Raw genomic sequence first — 20,204 nt, 5'->3', positions numbered from 1 at the left:
CTCAAGGTGCTGTGTACATTCTTGCCCTCCTTTGTGGTGACATCTACTTTGGCCATACAATTATATATTGGCTATGTACTCAGCACTGTAATAAGCATATTAAAAGATGTAAGATTATTAAATATAGGCCCTGGAAAGAACTGTTTTTTATTCTAAGAATTAATGTGAAGAATAATACATGTAACTGCAAATAATACAATGTCTCAAACAATTCTTACTAGGTTTCTTTTTCTTTCTTTCTTTCTTTCTTTTTTTTTTTTTTTTTTTTTGAGGCAGGATAGAGTGCTGCAGTAGTAGCAGAAAAAATAGCTCACTCTAATTTTGAATTTCTAGACCCCACCATGAAATACTATGCAGCCCTAAAGAAAGATGGAGACTTTACTTCATTCATGTTTACATGGCTGGAATTGGAAAATGTTCTTCTTAGCAAAGTACACAAGAATGGAAGAAAAAGTATCCAATGTACACAGCCCTATTATGAAACTAATTTATAGTTCTCAAATGAAAGCTGCAACCTAATTCTAGCCAAAGAATATGGGGAGGGGTTTGGGTAGGGGAAGGGAGAAGGGCAGATGGGTGGTGGGAGGGTGATTGGAAAGATCACCTATATGATCTGTCTAACAAGGGTACAAGTGAACTTTTCTAGAACTAGAGTATGAATGTTTTAACACAATAACTAAGTAAATGACACAAAGTCTATGTTAACCAGTTTGATGAAAATATTTCAAATTGTATATGAAAACACTACACTGTACCCCATGTTTGCATTAATGTATACAGCTATCATTTAATTTAAAAAAAAAAGAATTTCTAGACCCAAGAAATCCTTCTGCCTCAGACTCCAAAGCTGTTAAAACTATAGGCCTGTGACACTACATCCAGATAACTTATTACTTATTAAAACAAAGAAACAGAAATATATTATGATTTAACATGGAATACTATGCAGCCATAAAGAAAGATGGAGACTTTACATCCTTCATGTTCACATGGATGGAGCTGGAAAGTGTTTTTCTTGGCAAAGTATCACAAGAATGGAAGAAAATGTATCCAATGTACACAGCCCTATTATGAAATTAATTTATAGCTTTCATATGAAAGCTATAACCTAATTAACAGCCTAAGTATACAGGGAAGGGGCAGGGAAAAGGGAGGGGGGAATGAATGGAGGGAGGGTGACTGGAGGGATCACTTCTATGGTTTATCTTACAAAGGTACAAGTGAATCTTTCTAAGAGTAGAATATGATTGTCTTAACACAATAACTAAGAAAATGACATGAAGGCTATGTTAACTAGTTTGATGAAAATATTTCAAATTGTATATGAAAACACCACACTGTACCCCATGATTGTATGAATGTACATAGTTATCATTTAATTAAAAAAACACAGAAAAAAATTAAAAAATAAAATAGTGTAAATATTTCCTATTAAGGCAGAGAAATTAATAACAAATATGGTAAAAGATAATGAATCAGACGTTTCTAGTTAGAACTAAAGGGTTAGTTAATATGGCAGCCAGATTTACACATGGGTTTCCCTCCTGCAAAGAACATTGGAACACATTGTTTTCCTTGTAAAATAAAATAAAGTAAGAATTAAAGCAACTCACCTAAGTGGAGAACAATTTGAATTATTCATTTACTGAAACGTCTTTGCAAAAACTAATATACTGTAGGAAATGTCTTGTTAAGAAGTCAGTTTTTATGTTTTAAGTAATAGCAAACCTGAAGAAAAGTGGCAAGAGTCTACAGTATATTTCAATGTTTTAAGGAAATGATTTCTTCCTCTAATTCTTTCAAAATAAACTCAGCAATGTCAAAAAGAAAAAGAGAGCAAAAAGCTGACTCCTGGCATTAACCTGCCTCATGCATATACGCCACTGAGGCCTTGGGGATGTTCCCTCTAGAGAGTATGATTGAAGTATTGCCTTAAAGGCCACGAATCAAGCAATTAGACAAAACAATGCCTCCTGTGACATTTTGGTTGCAATTAATTTATTCTAACGATTTGGGGATAATTTCATCACCAACTTTAATTCTATGATCATCTTTAAATATGTCGAACCAAAGATAAGACATTTGACTGTAAATATTTATAAAATACAAAAAGTACAAAAGAAAAAAATCAGCTATTGGGAAACAATTCAAAAATACCTACTCTTAATCTTTGTTCTATTTCTGGTTTTCTGGGTATCATATAAATGTGTTAGTGTACATACAAATACAAATCTTGGGCAAGTACCGTAGTTTCATTGTTTGTTATACTTTTTAAATATACCATTGTATTGTGAGCTTCATTTTAACATAAGAAATAGCTAATTCTATATGAAATCAGCACATTGTACCCCATAAATGCATTAATGTATACATGATCTATGTGGTTGTGATTTAATAAAAAAGTAAAAAAATAAACATAATAAATAGCTATTCAACTTCTACAAATAGCTGATCAAATTTCCTTCAAGTAAATGCGATGTGAAATATTAATTTATTAGATACATATTTCAGTGATTCTCAAAATTCACTGAATTTTATTAGAAATATAGGCTCGGCTCCCTTCACACAGAGGTTACAGCACCAGCCATATGCACCAAGGGTGGCAGATTTGAACCTGGCCCATGCCAACTAAACAACTGCAACAAAAAACCTCTGGGCATTGTGGTGGGAGCCTGTAGTCCCAGCTACTTGGGAGGCTGTGGCAAGAGAATCACTTAAGCCCAAAAGTTTGAGGTTGCTGTGACATCATGGCACTCTACTGAGGGCAATATAGTGAGACTCTGTCTCAATATATATGTATATATATGTAAAATGTATCAATAGAATACTAGAAACTGAACTCAACAGTATATTAAAAGCACATCAAAAATAAATCACCATACCTCAATCAAGTAAGTTTCATTCCAGGAATGAGATATGAAAACCAATAAATATGATTCACTACACAAATAGAATTAAAACCAAAAACCATTTGTTCATCTAAATAGATGTTGAAAAAGCACAACAAAAGATATAATCAACTACAGAGTGGGAGACCATATTCGCAAGCTATCCATAATTTGTAGAATATATAAAGAATTCAAACAGATCAGCCAGAGAAAAACAGATGACCCAATTAACAAGTTGATAAAAGAAATGAACCAACATTTTTCAAAGAAAAGAAACAAATTTCCAACAAACATATGAAAAAAAGGTACTCAATGTCACTAATCCATTAGGGAAATGCAAATTAAAACACCAATGATATGTGTGTACCACTTTACCACTTTCAGAATGGTCATTATAAAAAAAAAAAAAAAGGCAAATCTCATACATTGTTGCTGAAATATAAATTAGTATAACCGTTATGGAAAATAGCACAAAGATTTATCAAATTAGTAAAAGTAGATCTACTCTTTGATCCAGCCATCTCACTACTGGGCATCAACCCAAAGGAAAATAAGTCATTTTATGAAAAAGATAATTACATCTTTACATTTATAACAGCACAATTCACAATTGCAAAGATAGGGAACCAGACTCAGTGTCTCCCAATGATGAGTAGATAAATAAAAATGGTGTGTCTGTGTGTGTGTACACATATGTGTATATACATACACATTATGGAATATTACTTAGGCATCAGAAAGAGTGAAAAAATGCCTTTTGTAGCAAACTGGGTGGAAATGGAAACCATTATTCTAAATGAAGTAATTAAGGAACATAATTTCTTTCATAAAAAGTCTGCAAAGATGGACTATTAATTTATTTTTTGAGAGGCATAGAGATTGAATCAATATGGAAAAGCAAAAGTATCCTTAGGATAAAACTCATACTTTTGGCTGTTGCTTGGAGTCAGAGGAAAGGGTTTGGGACTGGCTTCTGGGGTCCTGGTAATGTTCCATTCCTCACCTTGGGAGTTACATAGATTTTTGTATATATTTGAAGTTTAAAATGAAGATGTTAGAGAGGTAGGCAAATGTCTCACTTTACAAAGAGTTAAATTTCATTGTAAACATAATGGAAAATGAATGGTTAATTCTAAGCTGGAGATTGCAATAAAATGATTTTACATCCTAAAGAATCTTAATGAGTAACCTATTTTTAATGGCTTTTAGTATATGTTAATGGTCTTAGTATATGTTAGTATATGTTAGTTTAGTATATGTTAATGGTCTTAGTATATTTTGTGTTGTTATAACAGTACTGAGGACCGAGTAATTTAAAAAAAAATAAATATATTTCTCACAGTACTGGAGGCTGAGAAGTTCAATATAAAAGTGCCACCATCTGGTGAGGGCCTTCATGCTGTATCATGTGTGGCCCCAAGTGGAAGTGAGGACACCAGGGAGGAAACACGTGTGAGAGAAGGAGGGGCCCAATTCATCCTTTTTGACTGGCACCTACTACAGAACTAATTCACTCTTATAATCACAGCATCAATCTACCCATGAAAGCAAAGCCCTCCATTTTTCATCACCTCTGAAACGTCCAACCTCTCAGCATTGTTGCATTGGGAGACACATTCAAGCCATAGCAATAAGGTTAAGAAATAAAATAGTAGATAAATGTGGTGCTAATTTCTTAATGCTGACATAATGATGATGGCTCCAAAATGAAGATCTACTTTGGAAATAGAAAGAACATGACATACTGACTGAGCTTTGGAGAAACTCCAGAATAACAAATAACGTTTCCTTCTTTATGTAAGCATTTGAGTAAAGGAGGACCACATTTACTGACATGGAGAAAACTGGATCGAGGAATAAGTTTGCTGTGAAAATGGGGGATTGAAAAGTGGAATTCATGAATCTTGATCATTGTATCACTCAGTAATGGACAAAAGCGTTGTTAGAAGTAAATAACATTCTTAATACTCAGCATTATTGCAACACTTTTTATTGAACCATAACACGTTACACTGATACTCAAAAATTACATAATGCCGATAAATAGTAGCCAACAATGTCACCATCAACTTCTTAAAGACAGCTGATGTTTTTCATAATATAGACCCTGAGGTCTTCATTTAAATTAAGATTAAAAGTGGAACAAAACTTGCACTGTGTAGAACTTGCTGAGCCAAAACAGTTGAATACGGGGACTTGAGTAGGGTCCAGTAAGTGCACTTATATCTTATTTTCAGCACTTGTTAAGCACAGCTTAAAGAGAAAACATAATGCAAGTGGTGAATCCCTAAGTATAGATTTCCTCTTCTTCAGCCTGATTTCACAGTGTTCATTGGGATGATTTTGAAACACATTTCTTTCTGAAATCTCCTGAGAAGAAATGAATCCGATTTCATAATAACTATATTAAACTAGTGATAATGCTAAGGCATTCTAAGCACTGAAAACCATGGCATCAGCAATGTGTGATTAATTAAAACATAATATTTTGACTCAAAATAATGCTGAACTGTCATCAACAAAGTATATGAAACAAGTTGGATGTTGAACGTCAATAAACATATTTATTTGAATTATATTGAGGGACAATGAAGTCTGGAGGTGATTAAGCTCCTGACTGTCTCTTTCACGTCTTTGTTCCTAAGGCTGTAGATAAGGGGATTCAGCATCGGAATCACAACTGTAAAAAACACAGTGGCCACCTTGACAAGGAGCCATGAGCTGTTGGAGTTGGGCACACAGTAGAGAAGAAGGACGGTCCCATGGAAGATGGTGATGGCAGTCAAGTGAGAAGCACAGGTGGAGAAGGCCTTCCGCAGTCCCTCTGTGGAAGGCATCTTAAGAATAGTGACGACTATGAAGACGTAGGAGGCCAGGATGACCAGGAGGCTACAAGCTTCACTGAATATAGAAATGACTAAACAGGCCATCTGGCTGAAAGAAGGGTCAGAGCAAGCCAGAGAGAGGATGGCAGAGTACTCACAGCCAAAGTGATCTATGATGTTAGGTCCACAGTAGGAAAGTTCCAGAAGAGTATATGTGAGTGTCAGGGAACAGAGTCCTCCACATACGTAAGTCCCAGCGACCAGGAGAGCACAGAGCTTGTGAGACATGGCAACTGTGTAGAGTAGAGGGTTGCACACAGCCACAAACCGGTCATAGGCCATCACCGCTAACATGAACATTTCTACGATCACGAAGGCACAGCCAAAGAAAAACTGTGTCATGCAGCCACTGATGGAGATAGTTCTGTCTTCCACTACCAAGGTCTCCAGAAGTTTTGGTGTAAATACATTGGAATAACAGAAATCCAAAAGGGACAGATGGCCAAGAAAAAAGTACATAGGTGTATGAAGTTTGGGGTTGACTCTTACAACCACAATTATGCACCAGTTCCCCAGCATAGTGACTGTGTAGATGGCCAGGAACAGCAGGAAGAGGGGAGCCTGGAGCTGTGGATACTCTGAGAAGCCCAGCAGGATGAATGTGGTCACAGAGCTCTGGTTTCCTTCATCCGGTACCATGACTCTTGACTTTAGCAAAAGAAAGAAGAAAAGAAAGGAGGAAAAAAAGGAAACTGAGCAGCAGAACTTGAGAAGGTGGAGTGCCAGGCACTCAGAGCCTCAGAGCAGAGCAGATGAGGCCAAGTGTGGGCAGTTTGCACTCACAGCTCTGCTTCACTTGCAAAACACCGTCCTGCTTTGGTTTAACGAACCCGGCTATGTGAGCTTCAGTGACTGACCTATACCAGCACGACTGGCCTAGACATCAAGACAGGGATTAAATCTTTGAGCACAGATTTTTAAAATATAAACAAAGGATTACTTTGAAACAAAAATGGCACTTTTGTCTTTCCATATCCTTTTCCATAATCTTTCTATATCACTAAAGAGAAGGCTTCCTCACTTTTGTTAATAGATGCACAGGTCTCAAATGTGTGGACCGCCATAATGGTTTTCTATGGATTTACCAATGGAGTTATAGGGTATTGCCAATATTTTGGTATTAAAACACTGCTGGCATATATAACCTTATCAATTTATCAATTTGCATGATGGTGTGTGCCGTAGTACCCATTTCTAGAAATGGAACTGCTGGGTAAAATGATATGTGCACAGCTATAGTATTGTCTAAAATGGAAAATAATCAGGATTGCTGTGAATGTGGAGAAATTAGAATGCTCATTCACTTTAGATGATGAGACAATAAAATGATGGACCTTTTCTGGAAACTGGTTAGGCCATTCCTCAAAAAGTGAACGTAGATTTACCATATGACCTTATTTCCATTCCTAGATACATAGTGAAGAAAAGTCAAATCAAATATCCACAGAATACTTGTACATGAATGTTCAGAGCAGGATTATTTATAGTAGCCATAAGATAGAAACAACCCAATGTTTATAAACTAGCAAATGAGAAATGTAATATGCTATATCCAGACAATGGGGTAATGGGCATCATTAAATCTGACATAGCACTAATGCACACTGCAAAATTGATGGGCTTTGAAAATATGCTCATTGAAGGGAGACGGACAGAGAAAAGGCCTCATATTCTATGATTTCATTTCTATTAAATGACCAGAATAGGCAAATTCACAGGGACAGCAAGTAGATTTGTGCTTGCTGAGGGAAGGAGTATTTGTAGAAAATGGGGAGTGCCTGCTTATGGGTGCAAAGTTCCTTTTCAGAATGATGGAAGTATTCTGGAATTAGATATTGCTGTGATTGTACAGCATTGTAAACTTACTAGAAACCACTAAATCTCAAACTTTATAATGATGATTTTATGGCTTCTGTAAAATATCTCTAATTCTTTTATAGTAAATTGGGCCAAAGTGTTGATGCCCTGAATTTATGATTTTCTATCTGCAGACTTTCCAGGGCATTCAGAAGAATGTCCACTTCCTCTTCATCTACTCCAGTGATTTTTCAACCAGTATGTCATGGCACACTGGTGTGCTGTGAGAGGATCTAAAAATGCCATTAAAATGTTTAAAGATCATTAATTAAATTATTTTTAAAACAAGTTCAAAACACAGTAAGTATATTCCTTTTTTGCCTTGTTTTGATCAACATAAGTGATCGTTTAAGTGTACTGTGAGATAAAAAAGGTTAAAAATCACTAGTATACTCCCTGTTCATAGGATCACCATCACTTCCACAATAGTTTTGTGAAACTGCCACCCAATTCTTCTATCCTTTTGGTTCAGTAAGCATGTAATTGTAATCATCCACAAAGGATAATTTAATCATCCATGATGTTTCTACATACCACGAATTATCAGAATCCAATTTCTATTTGGATGGCGCCGAGCATAGTCTGTAAGGCCAAGGATGTAACTAAATAGCCATATTTGAAGATTGGTTTCTTAGAACATTCTTACTAAGAGCTTGAGTCCATATTTTCTAGGTATTTCAAAACACAGCATTTATAACACTAAATCATTTAGGTAATTGTTGAACAACTGATGAAAGGGGGAAAATGGAGCTCAAAGTAATGCCTTAGTAATTACTGCAGAGAAGAGCTATGATCTCTGTTATTGGGGGATACTGGGGTTAACTAGATGTAGAAAGGTATAGACAAGTATCACAAATTCAGGAAAATGTTTAATGATCCTGCATCAACAGAACTTATAAAATCCCTTTATTAATTATAATAGATTTTGGTAGATCATTTTGGATTGGGGCATATGCACAATCACATTATCTTAAAAAATTTGAATGTTATTCTGTCTTCTTACTTGTGTCAATTTTGTTCTTAACTTATGGGTGCTTTTCTGTTGATTCTGTGTCTATTTCTAAATTTCTTTTTCCAATGATCTTCTTACAGTTAGTAACATTATTCTCTCTATATAGTTTAGATCTTTCTTGTAAAAGAATAATATACTTAATTATACACAGCTATTACCTAACTTTGAAAAGTATAAAAAATAGTTACATGCTCTTGGTATATTACAATGTCAGGTATTCAGAATAATTTTGTGCAAAACAAATGTAATAATGTGTCCAGACCATTTTTATTATGCTGGAGATCTTTCTACAACATCATGGTCAGATAGTGAATACAGTCTACCTCAGATCCTCTGAAGGACAGATGTTGCTTTCTGAGAAATTACTATTTAGTTAGACATTATTATTTGGTTAGAGATATTTTGGTATTGAATCAGTTTGAATAGATGCACAGATCGTACTTCCAATGCTCTATCCTCTTAGTTTCCTCATCTCTTCCAACATTTTTATCTCTACTTCATTCATTCATCATAGCCATGGTCATACTACTAACTGTGTCATTATCTGTAACCGTACCCTTGAAAACATGGATTTCAAGCAACATCTGTAATGATACATATTTTACTTTTTTTTTTTTAGCACTTAACATTTCATCAGTGTTAATATAATTGACAGGGGCAAATATGAAACACTAGGACATAGTAGGCGTTTAATAATACTTATTGAAAAATGAAGGTGTATGTGAGTCAATAAACTGTTAGCATAAAATATACATATGTTACAATTTTATAGTAATACTAAAGAAGTTAGACTTTCCTATTAAAGCAAGACCACACAGTGAAATTATAGCACATTGATATACATTTTGAGTCCTATAAAAGTAGCTATCATGAAACCCTATGGGACCTAAGCATCCTAAATTAGCATAAAATGAAAAGATTTGGGGAGGAAATGATACACAGGATTATTTTTTTAAATGTTCTGTCTTCAAAATAATTCAACTGCCCTTTCCTGCCATCATATTGCAAAATCACATCATTGCTGCTTACTGAAAACTAAAATAAGACCCTGCAAAAGTGAAATAGCATTTGACACAGAATTCTGTAAACCTATGTGCTTTTTCATGAGCCAAAATTAATGCTCTAGCAGAGGTGGCCAAACTGTAGCCGGTGGTGGTCCACATGCAGATTACGTGAGGTCTGTTGTGTTTATCTGTGGTAGCAGATATGGTAAAAATTATGCACAGACATTTTTCCCTTTTTGCATATCATTAGTGTATTTAATATGTAGCCCAAGACAACTCTTCTTCCAATGTGTGGCACAGAAGAGAAAAAATTGAACATCCAGTTGTTATCATTTTATCCTCCAGGATGATACATAGTGTTAATTATTTCTTGCATAGATAGATAAATGATAGATACATAGATATGATTCACATACAACTGAAGTTTTTCTTCTTTAATCACTCCTTTAGACTACTTTGATTTGATACTTGTGATTTGATATTCTACTACACTTATTATTACTCCTTAACTATATTTTTTAGTTTAACATAAGACTGAGTGCAAATTTCATAACTGAGCACACTTTTGTTACTTTTTCAATCTTTTTCCAAAATCTGCATTCTTTCCCTGGAGTTGCTTTAACAATGTCTGAGCAGCTCAGAGTTGTAAAAGAAATGCTGTCATCAAAGAATAAAAAGATATTTATGTATGTGTATGTATATACACACACACACACACACGCACACATATAGGAGGTGAGTTAAAAAGCTAGACGTGGAAAAGATGTGAGGATAAGAATATATACATATACAGGTATATATATTCATGTGTAGCTTTTCAATCCACCTCCTACACTCTGTATTTATGCAAACAAACTTGGGGTCAGAGTTCCCAGTCTCCTAATTAGTCCAGGGTCCATTCTAATTAGAATGGGTGTCATTCCCATTTAGCTGAAAGACCACTCAAGGTGTCAAGTGCACTCTTTCTCCTTTTCAGTGACAACCACCTCGCATTTCTAATTGCTTACTCAGCATAGTAAAGAGCATTTTAGACACCATACAATGTAGGCCTTGTCCTCAAATTTTATTTGCCTTTAAGAATTAACCTGGGAAGCAATCTGCCTAACTGTAATGAAACAATACAAGACATAATTCTTCTTACTTATAAAAACTAAAGTTTGTGAGCTAAGGACAAGAATATTGTGATCAAGGAAAAAAAAAAGAATATATTTCCTGGTAATGCACACCAATTAATACTCATAAATATGATCAAAGGTAATGAATCAAATATTTCTTATTAAAGGAACTAAGTAGTAATCATAGCAGTTAGATTTACACAGGACTGTGCTCCCTGCAAAGATTGTTGGAATACATTATTTTCCTTCTAAGGTGAAATAAATTAAGAATTGTATCGACTCACCTAAGTATGGAAGACTTTGATTTATTCATTTACTATAGCCTCTCTTAAGATTAATAGATTCCAGAAATTTCTTACTGAGAATTAAATTTTGACATTGTTATAGCAAATCTGGAAAAAGTAGTAAGGTGTATTTCCGTGAATGTTTCCAGGAAATAACTTTCTCTCTCCCATATTTTAAAACTAAATTCAGTGATAACAGAGAGACAACAAGAGACCAAAAACTAAACTCTGGTGCTAAACTGTGTCACGCATAAATGCCACCCAGGCTTTAGAGACAGTCACCCTAGAGGATAGAATTACCGCCTGGGAAGACATAAGCCAAACAATTAGAGGAAATAATGTCCCCTGTGATATGTTACTTATATGTAACTTCTTCTAAAGATTGGAAAAAAATTCATCATCAACTTTAATTCCATCATCTTCTTATAAATGGGTAGAACCAGACAATACATCTCGACCTTGAATACTTGTTAAATAGTAAAAAAAATAGGAAAAGTTATTGGTACTAATCTAGAGATAATGACTCTTAATGTTGTCTGTATTTCTGGCTTTCTCACTCCTGGGTGGGTTTACACACATACACACATATCATGTGTGTAATGGATGGATTGTATATATGGATTCAAGGCTTATACAATAAGTAGTCATAGTTATACTGTTTATTATCCATTTTAATATAATATTGTTTCATTTTTCTGCAATAGATAGTTATCCAGTTTCTATAAGAGCTGTTCAACTCTTAAAATGTGATGTGCATTATTTTTAATTCATTAGATACGTATGTCAGTGGTTTTAAAAAATTATTGTGAGGCCTGGCACAGTAGCTCATGCTGTAATCCTAGCACTTGGGGAGGCTGAAGCAGGTGGATCGCTTGAGCTCACAAACTCAAGATCAGCCTGAGCAAGAGCAAAACTCTATCTCTAAAAAAATAACTGGACATTTTGGCAGGCACCAGTAGTCCCAGATACTATGGAGGCTGAGGCAAGAGGATCACTTGATTCCAGGAGTTTGAGGTTGCTGTGAGCCATTATGCCACCCCTATAGCCAGGGGAACAAAATAAGACTCTTTCTTAAAAATGTAATAAAATTAAATTAAATTAAATAGAAAAAAATAAAAATTATTGTGAATGTTATTACAAATATAGAAATAAAAAAGTCTTCAACAGAATACTAGAAACTGAATTCAGTAGCATATTAAAAGGAATTTAAGGCCAAGTGAAGCAGCTTATCCCTGTAATTCCAGTGCTTTGGGAAGCTAAGGGAGGAAGGAGGGTTACTTAGGCTGGGAGTTCCAACTCGGACTTCACCTTACAAACACAAACAATGTAAACTAATTGTATGTATTTTCATATTAATCTGAAATTTGAAAAAACATCTGATTTTGAAAGGAAGAAGTAAAATTAACTCTCTTCACAGATTACATAGTCCTATATGTAGACAACTCTAAATTAGATACCCGACACACACAACTCTTAGAACTAATAAAAAAAAAAATTCAGCAAAATTACAAGATACAAACCCAACATTTAAAAATTAGTTGCATTTCTATACTTTCAATGAACAACTTCACAAGAACATTTTTAAAAGCAACTCATTTACCATAACAAATAATAGCACACTTAGGAATAAACTTAACCAAACGGAAGAGAAAAATGATATTCTAAAAACTACAAAATGTAACTTAAAAAGTTAAAAAGAATATAAACAAATAGAAAGATATCTCACGTTCATGGATGGTAAACCTAAATATTTTAAGATGCTAATACTGCCCAAAACAATACAAATACAATGAAATCTTTATAAAAAATATCAATGATATTTTTGCAGAAATAGAAAAAATCAATCCTAAAATTCATACAGAATTGTATGAGACACCAAATAACTAATACGTTATTAAAAAAGAGTAACATTAAAGGTTTTAAACTTTCCAACTTAAAATTTACCATAAATATATAGTAATAAAAACAGTGAATTATTTGTATAAGACAGATGTATAGACTAATGGAATGGAATGGACAACCCAGAAATAATAATACACATATGGTCAAATAAATTGCACTGCAGTACCAAAATAATTCAATAGGAGGAAGGCAATCTCTTTAACAAGTGTTATTGAAACCTTGGATATCTTCATGCAAAAGAATAAATTTGAAAGCTTATATTACATGGTAGGAAAATTAACTTTAAATGGATCAAAGACCTAAAGATAAGAGCTGAAACTACAAAACTCTTAGAAGAAAAACTTGATGATATTGAGATTTCTTTCTTATATGTGACACCAAAAATACAGGAAAAAAAGTTTAAAAAATCAGAATAGACTTTAAGAAAATTAAAATGTTTGTGCATCAAAGACTACTAACAACAGAGTAAAATACCAATCCAAAATATTTTGAAATCATACTTCTAGGTGATTAATATGCAGAATACTCATATAAGAGGTCTTCAAAAAGTTCATGCACATCCGTATTATGAATAAACTATGCAAGGATTTCAAAATTTTTGCACAAAAATTAACTCATACTATTTCTAACATGCTTGAACAAGCTGTAGACATGAAGAGGGATAAGATGATCATTTGAAAAGAGCCCCTGTCGAAGCACCACGAGTTCTGCTAAAATTAAATCAAAAGCAAACATCAGAATTATGGTAAAGCTTGGGTGGAAGAATGGAAAAATTATTCCTGCTTTACAACAATTTAATAGGGACCAGCCCCCGAAGAAATCAGCAATTTACAAAGGGTTACCTTGTTAAAGAAAGGGCAAGTGAATACCGAAGGTCAAACCCTTAGGAACAAATCACCACACCCATTTGTATAAAAAAAAATTAATCTTTTATGTACCCTAATTGAAGAAGGAAGTTGTAAACCAGCAGGATCAAGATCCTGAAGCATTTCTGGCAGAAGTGTACTTGACAATCCTACAGAGAAAGCTCAGTCAAAGAATGACTGCCCAGAGGTGGGAGGTGTCCATCAAAACAAATGCAGACCAGTCAAGAGCAAAGTTCCTGACAGCAGTGTTTTTGGATGCTTAAGGCGGTTTGCTTGTTGACTTTTTGGATGGACACATGATATCACCTGCTTATTATGAGACTGTTCTGAGAGAGTTACCAAAACCTTTAGCAGAAAAATGCCTGGGAAAACAAAACCAGGAGTCCTTCTCCACAAACGCAATGCTCCTTCTCATCCCTCTCAACAAAAAAGGGCAATGTTGTAAGAATTTGATCGGAAATCATTAGGCATCCGCTTTTAATGTCCTGATTGGCTCCTTCTGACTTCTTTTCTTTTCTTAAATATATATAGGTTTCAGGTAATAATGTGAAAACAAAAATACTGCATTGACATGGTGAAATTCCTAAGACCCTCAGTTCTTTGGAAGTGAACTAAATGGTTGGTATTATTTCTTACAAAAATGTATTAAACTTGATGGAGAGTACTTTGAGAAATAAAATTTATATTTTCTATTTTTAATTCCCTTTTTACTAATTATTTGAAATTTCCTTGTAAATAAAAAAAACTACTTCTTTCAAATCAACCACAAAACCATGAAAACCAACACATTTGCAAAATGAGCCAAAAAGCTGAAAAGACGTGTCTTTGAAGAAGATATATACCTGACTAATTAGCATGGGGAAATATCACTAATAATTAGGGACTCATAAATCAAAACCACAATGGATGGCAACTTGTTTTCCAGGAAAAATTAATTCTGGAATTCTGCTGTACAACATTTCGCTTATAATTTTTTTTAACTGTGTTTTACTCTTAAAATTTTAAGAGGATAGATCTCATATAGCTGTTCTAAATACAGTAATAAAATAAAGCAAAAACAAACAAAAAATGAGACCTCACTTCACATCTTTTAGTGGCCATTATAAACAAGATGAACAAGAACAAAATGGAAAATAACAAATGTTATGAGGGATGTGAAGGAATTTGACTACTTGAATATTACTGGTGGAATATAAAACTGTTACACTTCTATGGGACAACATAAGGCAGTACCTCAGATAATTGAATATAAAAATACCATATGATCCAGCAATTCTACTCCCAGTATATGCTTTAAAAACTGAAAGCAAAGACTCAAACAGAAATTAAAACACCAGTGCGCTTAGCAAGATTATTCACAATAGGCCAATGTTTCTGGAGATGGAAACACTTAAGATGTATACACAATGGAAACATTAGACTAAATTAAACAAACCAAACCAAACACAAAAGGCAAGTAGTGTGATACCAAGTACATGAGGTACCCTGAAGTGTCAAATACATAGAGACAAAAAAGTAAATGCTACTTACAGGGACTGAGGGAGGAAGGAAAAGGGAGTTATAGACTTCCAGTTTGAAATGTAGAAAAAATATTGAAGATAAAATGATGGTTGCACAACTAAAGTGAATATACTTCTAGTTATGTAGTTTAAGATGATAAGTTTATTGGGAATTTTGCCCCAATAAATGATCAGATTAAAATAGCACTATAACTCAGTGACAAGATAAACAATCCAATTTAAAATAAGGAATTTTTAACACAGAGAAAATGACCAATAATCAGTGTAAAAAAACAGAAATATTTATCATCGGAGAAATTAAAATTAAAATCCCAATGACATACCACTACTCACCTAGTAAAAATGTTAAATCTAACAATAAAAATTTCTGACAAAAATATGAAGCAATTGTTACTCATGGGTTTGCATTATTGTCACATCTCATTGAACTCCTGAGATCTGTGCAAACTTTTGATTTATTTTTCAATTTTTAAAATACACAATGAGTTCAATCTTCCTGGATTTAACTGGAAATTCTATAATGTTAATTTGAAAGTAGATTGATTATCAGATGCTTCCTCTTATCCACTGTCAAAAGAGAAATTACATCTGGAATAGTGTTACCTAAATTTCAGTGCAAGAAAATCTTTATACCTGATATTTGAAATAGACAGCTACAGGGAAGGATTGATTTAGATATAGATAGATGATGGATAGATGGATACATAAATTGATATATGGATATAGATATAGAGACATACAAGGAAATATTGATAAATATAGAAACAGATATATTTATACATAAATGTTTATACATATTTTAAATAGATATAAAAATCACAGTCCATTTGCATTTTTATTTTCCTTTAAGTTTTGGAGAATTACATTTACAACTTAATTCCAAACTTATATTGCATTTAATTCTCAAAGAATTTCTCAACATATTTAATAAAGTTGGCAGAAATATTGTGTAGTAGCCAAAATTTGAATCCTAATTCTAATGATTTTTCTAGAGAAAAATGCCTAATTATATCAGAAGTTGAAAATAAAGCCCAGATCTCTTAAATCCTAGACAGTATTCTTTCTTGTTTTACATGAAGCCATGTTTTGTTTTTTAAAGTTTAGCCTCACTGGACATAATGAGAACAAAATGTTTTACTTTCCACCAGTGTTACCAAGTTGACTCTCATCTATTTGTTTTCTCATTCTCAGCTAAATTACCTGGTAATTGATAGAATTTGTCTTCATATAGTCTATCTCCAAAATAGTAACTGAGAAAAAAAAAATGCTTTTCTCTTTGCAATTGTTAAAAATATAAATTCCACCAGATGGCAGAATAATACCGTAATTTAAATCAAGAAACTAAAAATCTCATTGTATTGCTTTAAAGACAGTAACTAAGAAACAAACAACAACAACAAAAAAAAGATGTTTACATGGATGCTAAGTCACGTGACCTCATTCAGGTATACACACCTATTGATTTTTGTTTTTATTTTCTCCATTTATCATTTTTGACTAGGTGTAAATGCACTACTTCCTGATCACTTACATTGTCATTTTTAAAAAGAGATGCAAAGCAACTTATTAAATAATAACTACAAATATAGTTTAAACACCTAATTTGAATCTATAATTTTCCATCTAGTATCTTTATATGTCTCCAAAACTGGCTGATAGAATCACTGCATTGACTCACTAAATGTATTTTGAATGATTCCTATGTTGTGAACATTGCAATAGTTTTAGAAAATAGTGAATTAAATGTAATGAAATCCCTTACAAATCTTGTCCATTAATGGTAGGAAAACAATAACATGGTAGTGATTTCAATACAGTGTAAAATGTTCAATGACAGTGGTGAATGAGAATTAAGTCATTCTCAGGCATGAAAAGGGGGAATGTGAAAAGGGGGAATGCACACCTGAGATTGATAATTCAAAGAATAGGGAGAATAAAGCTTATGAATAGTAAATTATACCTTATTTATTATAAGTAACAATATAAAAATAAAAATAGGATTACAAAAATTCTGATAAAACTATAAATCTAAAAGCAGGAAACAAACAAAACCGCCTAAAATGATAAGAAATTATTTATATGGAATATATATATATACACACATATATATCTCATGTATACATACATGCATGGATTTAATATTTATGTATATGTAAGGTCAAATACAGAACTAGAACAGAACATATTAATTATAGATTAGATATAAATATAAATAGATTTAATAGAAATCCACAAATATACTATATACATGAGAAACTCATAAACAAACTCAGTGAAGTTAAAATTAAAGAATATGTTGGCAAAATTTATTTCACCATTGTCAAAGAAAATACTATGAATTATTTGATTCCTTAGAAATTTGCTGTGGCTTGCTGTATGACCTAGCATATGACAGTTTTGGTAAATGTTTGATGTGAACTGTCAATCACATATGTGCTTCTGTTGTTGGGAATAATTTTCCATACACGTTAGCAAGGACAAATGTGTTAACTACGCCATTTAGAATTTTTATACTCTTAGACTGAATTGTTTTATTCACTAATAGAAGAAGGACATTAAAGTCTCTCAGGGATGATTAAAAAACTTGTCTATTTCATCTTATAATTTTGGATTTTTTTAACCTGTATTAAAGGTCTATTATTGAGTGAAGGGAAATTTGAATTACAATCTTTTTCTTGTAAGCAGACCCCTTTATGATTTTGAAATAATCTTTATTAACTTTCCTGATTGATACATATATTTACAGTTGCATGAGCTTACTTCTATTCAGAGTTTGCTTTGTACATATTTTACAGTTTCTAAAATAGATGAGCATATGTATATTTTATAACCTAGAAAATTTACTCAGGTTTTCACCCTGCTCAAATAGTTAATTATGCTCTCCAAAACACACAACAAAAAATTTCCATAATGGCACTGTGCAAAATAGCTGAACACTAAAAATTCAAAACAAATCTTAAAAATCCATTAAAATGTCTATGTATAAATAGTTTGATATATTCATTCAATGACTACTAAACACCAGAGAAAAGGGATGAATGCTGCAAATGGCACAAATAAATAAATGTCATTTCTGAATAAATGTCATAAACATAATTGTCAATAAAATAATCCAGATCTAAATATTCATATTCTGTTCTGTATAGTTGTATTTACATAAGGTTTGGGAAAGACAAATATATTAGTGTTACAAGTTTGTATAGTACACAATTTTATTTGGATGAAAGAAAGCTGATTAACAAAACAGGGAATCAAGTATGTTTGTGAGTTTTATTAATGTCTCTCTCCTTGACCCATATGTTGGTTACACCGGTGTGTTCAAGTGGTAAACTCATTTAACTGTTCATGCATAATTCGGTATGCATGTTAAAATTTTAACAATTAAATTAACAATTAGCTGAGCACTTGTGACAGAAAACATTACGAGCAACTTTCCCACCCAAATAGCAATGTGGCAAAACAGAAATATTGCGAAGCAGTCACCTGCTTCAATGCTCTTATTTTGAAATATTCCTATGAGAACAAACACAGACACTGTATTTCCACTCTCCATGATCCAGAGTAGCGAAAATAAATAACAACCACCTGCAAATGCATAATACAGAAGTCATGTCACAAATGCCATGGAGAATGTTGATAACAACATTAATTTTCAGTGTCACGAAACTATGTTTAATGATGGGATTCCAGAGTTTCAAAAAAATTAATTTTGTCAAACTCATTCCCTGGTATGACAATGAATTTGGCTACAGCAATTGGGTGGTGGACCTTATGGCCCACATGGCCTCCAAGGAATAAAAGCCCCCAGACAACCAGCCCAAGCCAGAGCATGAGAGGAAGAGAGAGGCCCTCAGCTACTGGGGTGCCCTGCCTACTCAGTCGCCCACCTCACTGAGAATCTCCCCTCGACACAGCTTCCGCAATAGAACCTCTGAAGCATGGAAGGGGGCTAAGGAGCCCCACCTTGTCATGTAACATCAATAAAGTTCCCTGAATTTAAAAAAAAAAAAAAAACATTTATTTTCAAAGTAATGGTTTGGACAATTCTTAAACGGATTGCTTTTTCATATAAATAGATGTGAACAAAAACATTATTTTGATTATGTACACAGAGATAAAAACCCACCTGAACTGTTACTTTTTTCCAAAAAAGAAACAAAAACTTATGGTTCATACATGAAATGAAGCTTCCCAAGAAACTATTGTTTTTTGTTTTTTGTTTTTTGTTTTTGTTTTTGAGACAGAGCCTCAAGCTGTCCCCCTGGGCAGAGTGCCATGGCATCACAGCTTACAGCAACCTCCAACTCCTGGGCTCAATCGAGTCTCCTGCCTCTGCCTCCCAAGTAGCTGGGACCACAGGCGTCTGCTGCAACACCCAGCTATTTTTTGGTTGCAGCCGTCATTGTTGTTTTGGCGGGCCTGGGCTGGATTCGAACCTGCCACCTTAAGTGTATGTGGCTGGCGCCTTAGCTACTTGGCCACAGGCGCCCAGCCAAGAAACTATTGTTAAAACATCCAGGCAAAGACAATCATGCTGTTTTCATTTATTGATATAAAATTAATTTTTCTACTACATAAATGTTGTCTGACCTTCTAACCAAGCAGATGTTTAAGTACATGTTGGAATCTCCAGTTGCTCCATTGTCAAGGACAAAGTTAAAGCTCAAATTTACTTCTTGCCAATTATCCCTTTTCTTTTCAACTTCCTCGTACACTTATGGTTCACATTTTCTCAGGAAATCTCAAAAGAGTACAAAACTGTGGGTGAACATTAGGGAAGTTAGGATTACGGGAATAGAATTAGATTGATATAATAATGAAATGATTATACATAAGTTTTGGGATCAGGGTCAGGTGTGCAGCATAATAGG

General features: G+C 33.6%; 1 protein-coding gene across 1 annotated transcript; it reads right to left on the bottom strand.

Moving 5' to 3' along the window:
• Positions 1 to 5,461: 5,461 nt before the first annotated feature.
• LOC100961814 (olfactory receptor 5D18-like) lies at positions 5,462 to 6,412 on the bottom strand. Its single transcript, XM_003802429.1, has one exon. The coding sequence runs from the start codon at positions 6,410 to 6,412 to the stop codon at positions 5,462 to 5,464; it is 951 nt and encodes a 316-aa protein (XP_003802477.1).
• Between the last annotated feature and the right edge of the window lie 13,792 nt (positions 6,413 to 20,204).

The sequence above is a fragment of the Otolemur garnettii genome, unplaced genomic scaffold, assembly GCF_000181295.1.
Source record: "Otolemur garnettii isolate 467f Iridium unplaced genomic scaffold, OtoGar3 scaffold00247, whole genome shotgun sequence".
Lineage (NCBI taxonomy): Eukaryota > Metazoa > Chordata > Mammalia > Primates > Galagidae > Otolemur > Otolemur garnettii.
The sequence above is the reverse complement of the archived record's forward strand: the minus strand, read 5'-3'. Positions and strand labels throughout refer to the sequence as shown.

Bases quoted from the DNA above. Each gene is read 5' to 3' on its own strand.
- LOC100961814 (XM_003802429.1), bottom strand. From the start codon at position 6,412: ATGGTACCGGATGAAGGAAACCAGAGCTCTGTGACCACATTCATCCTG.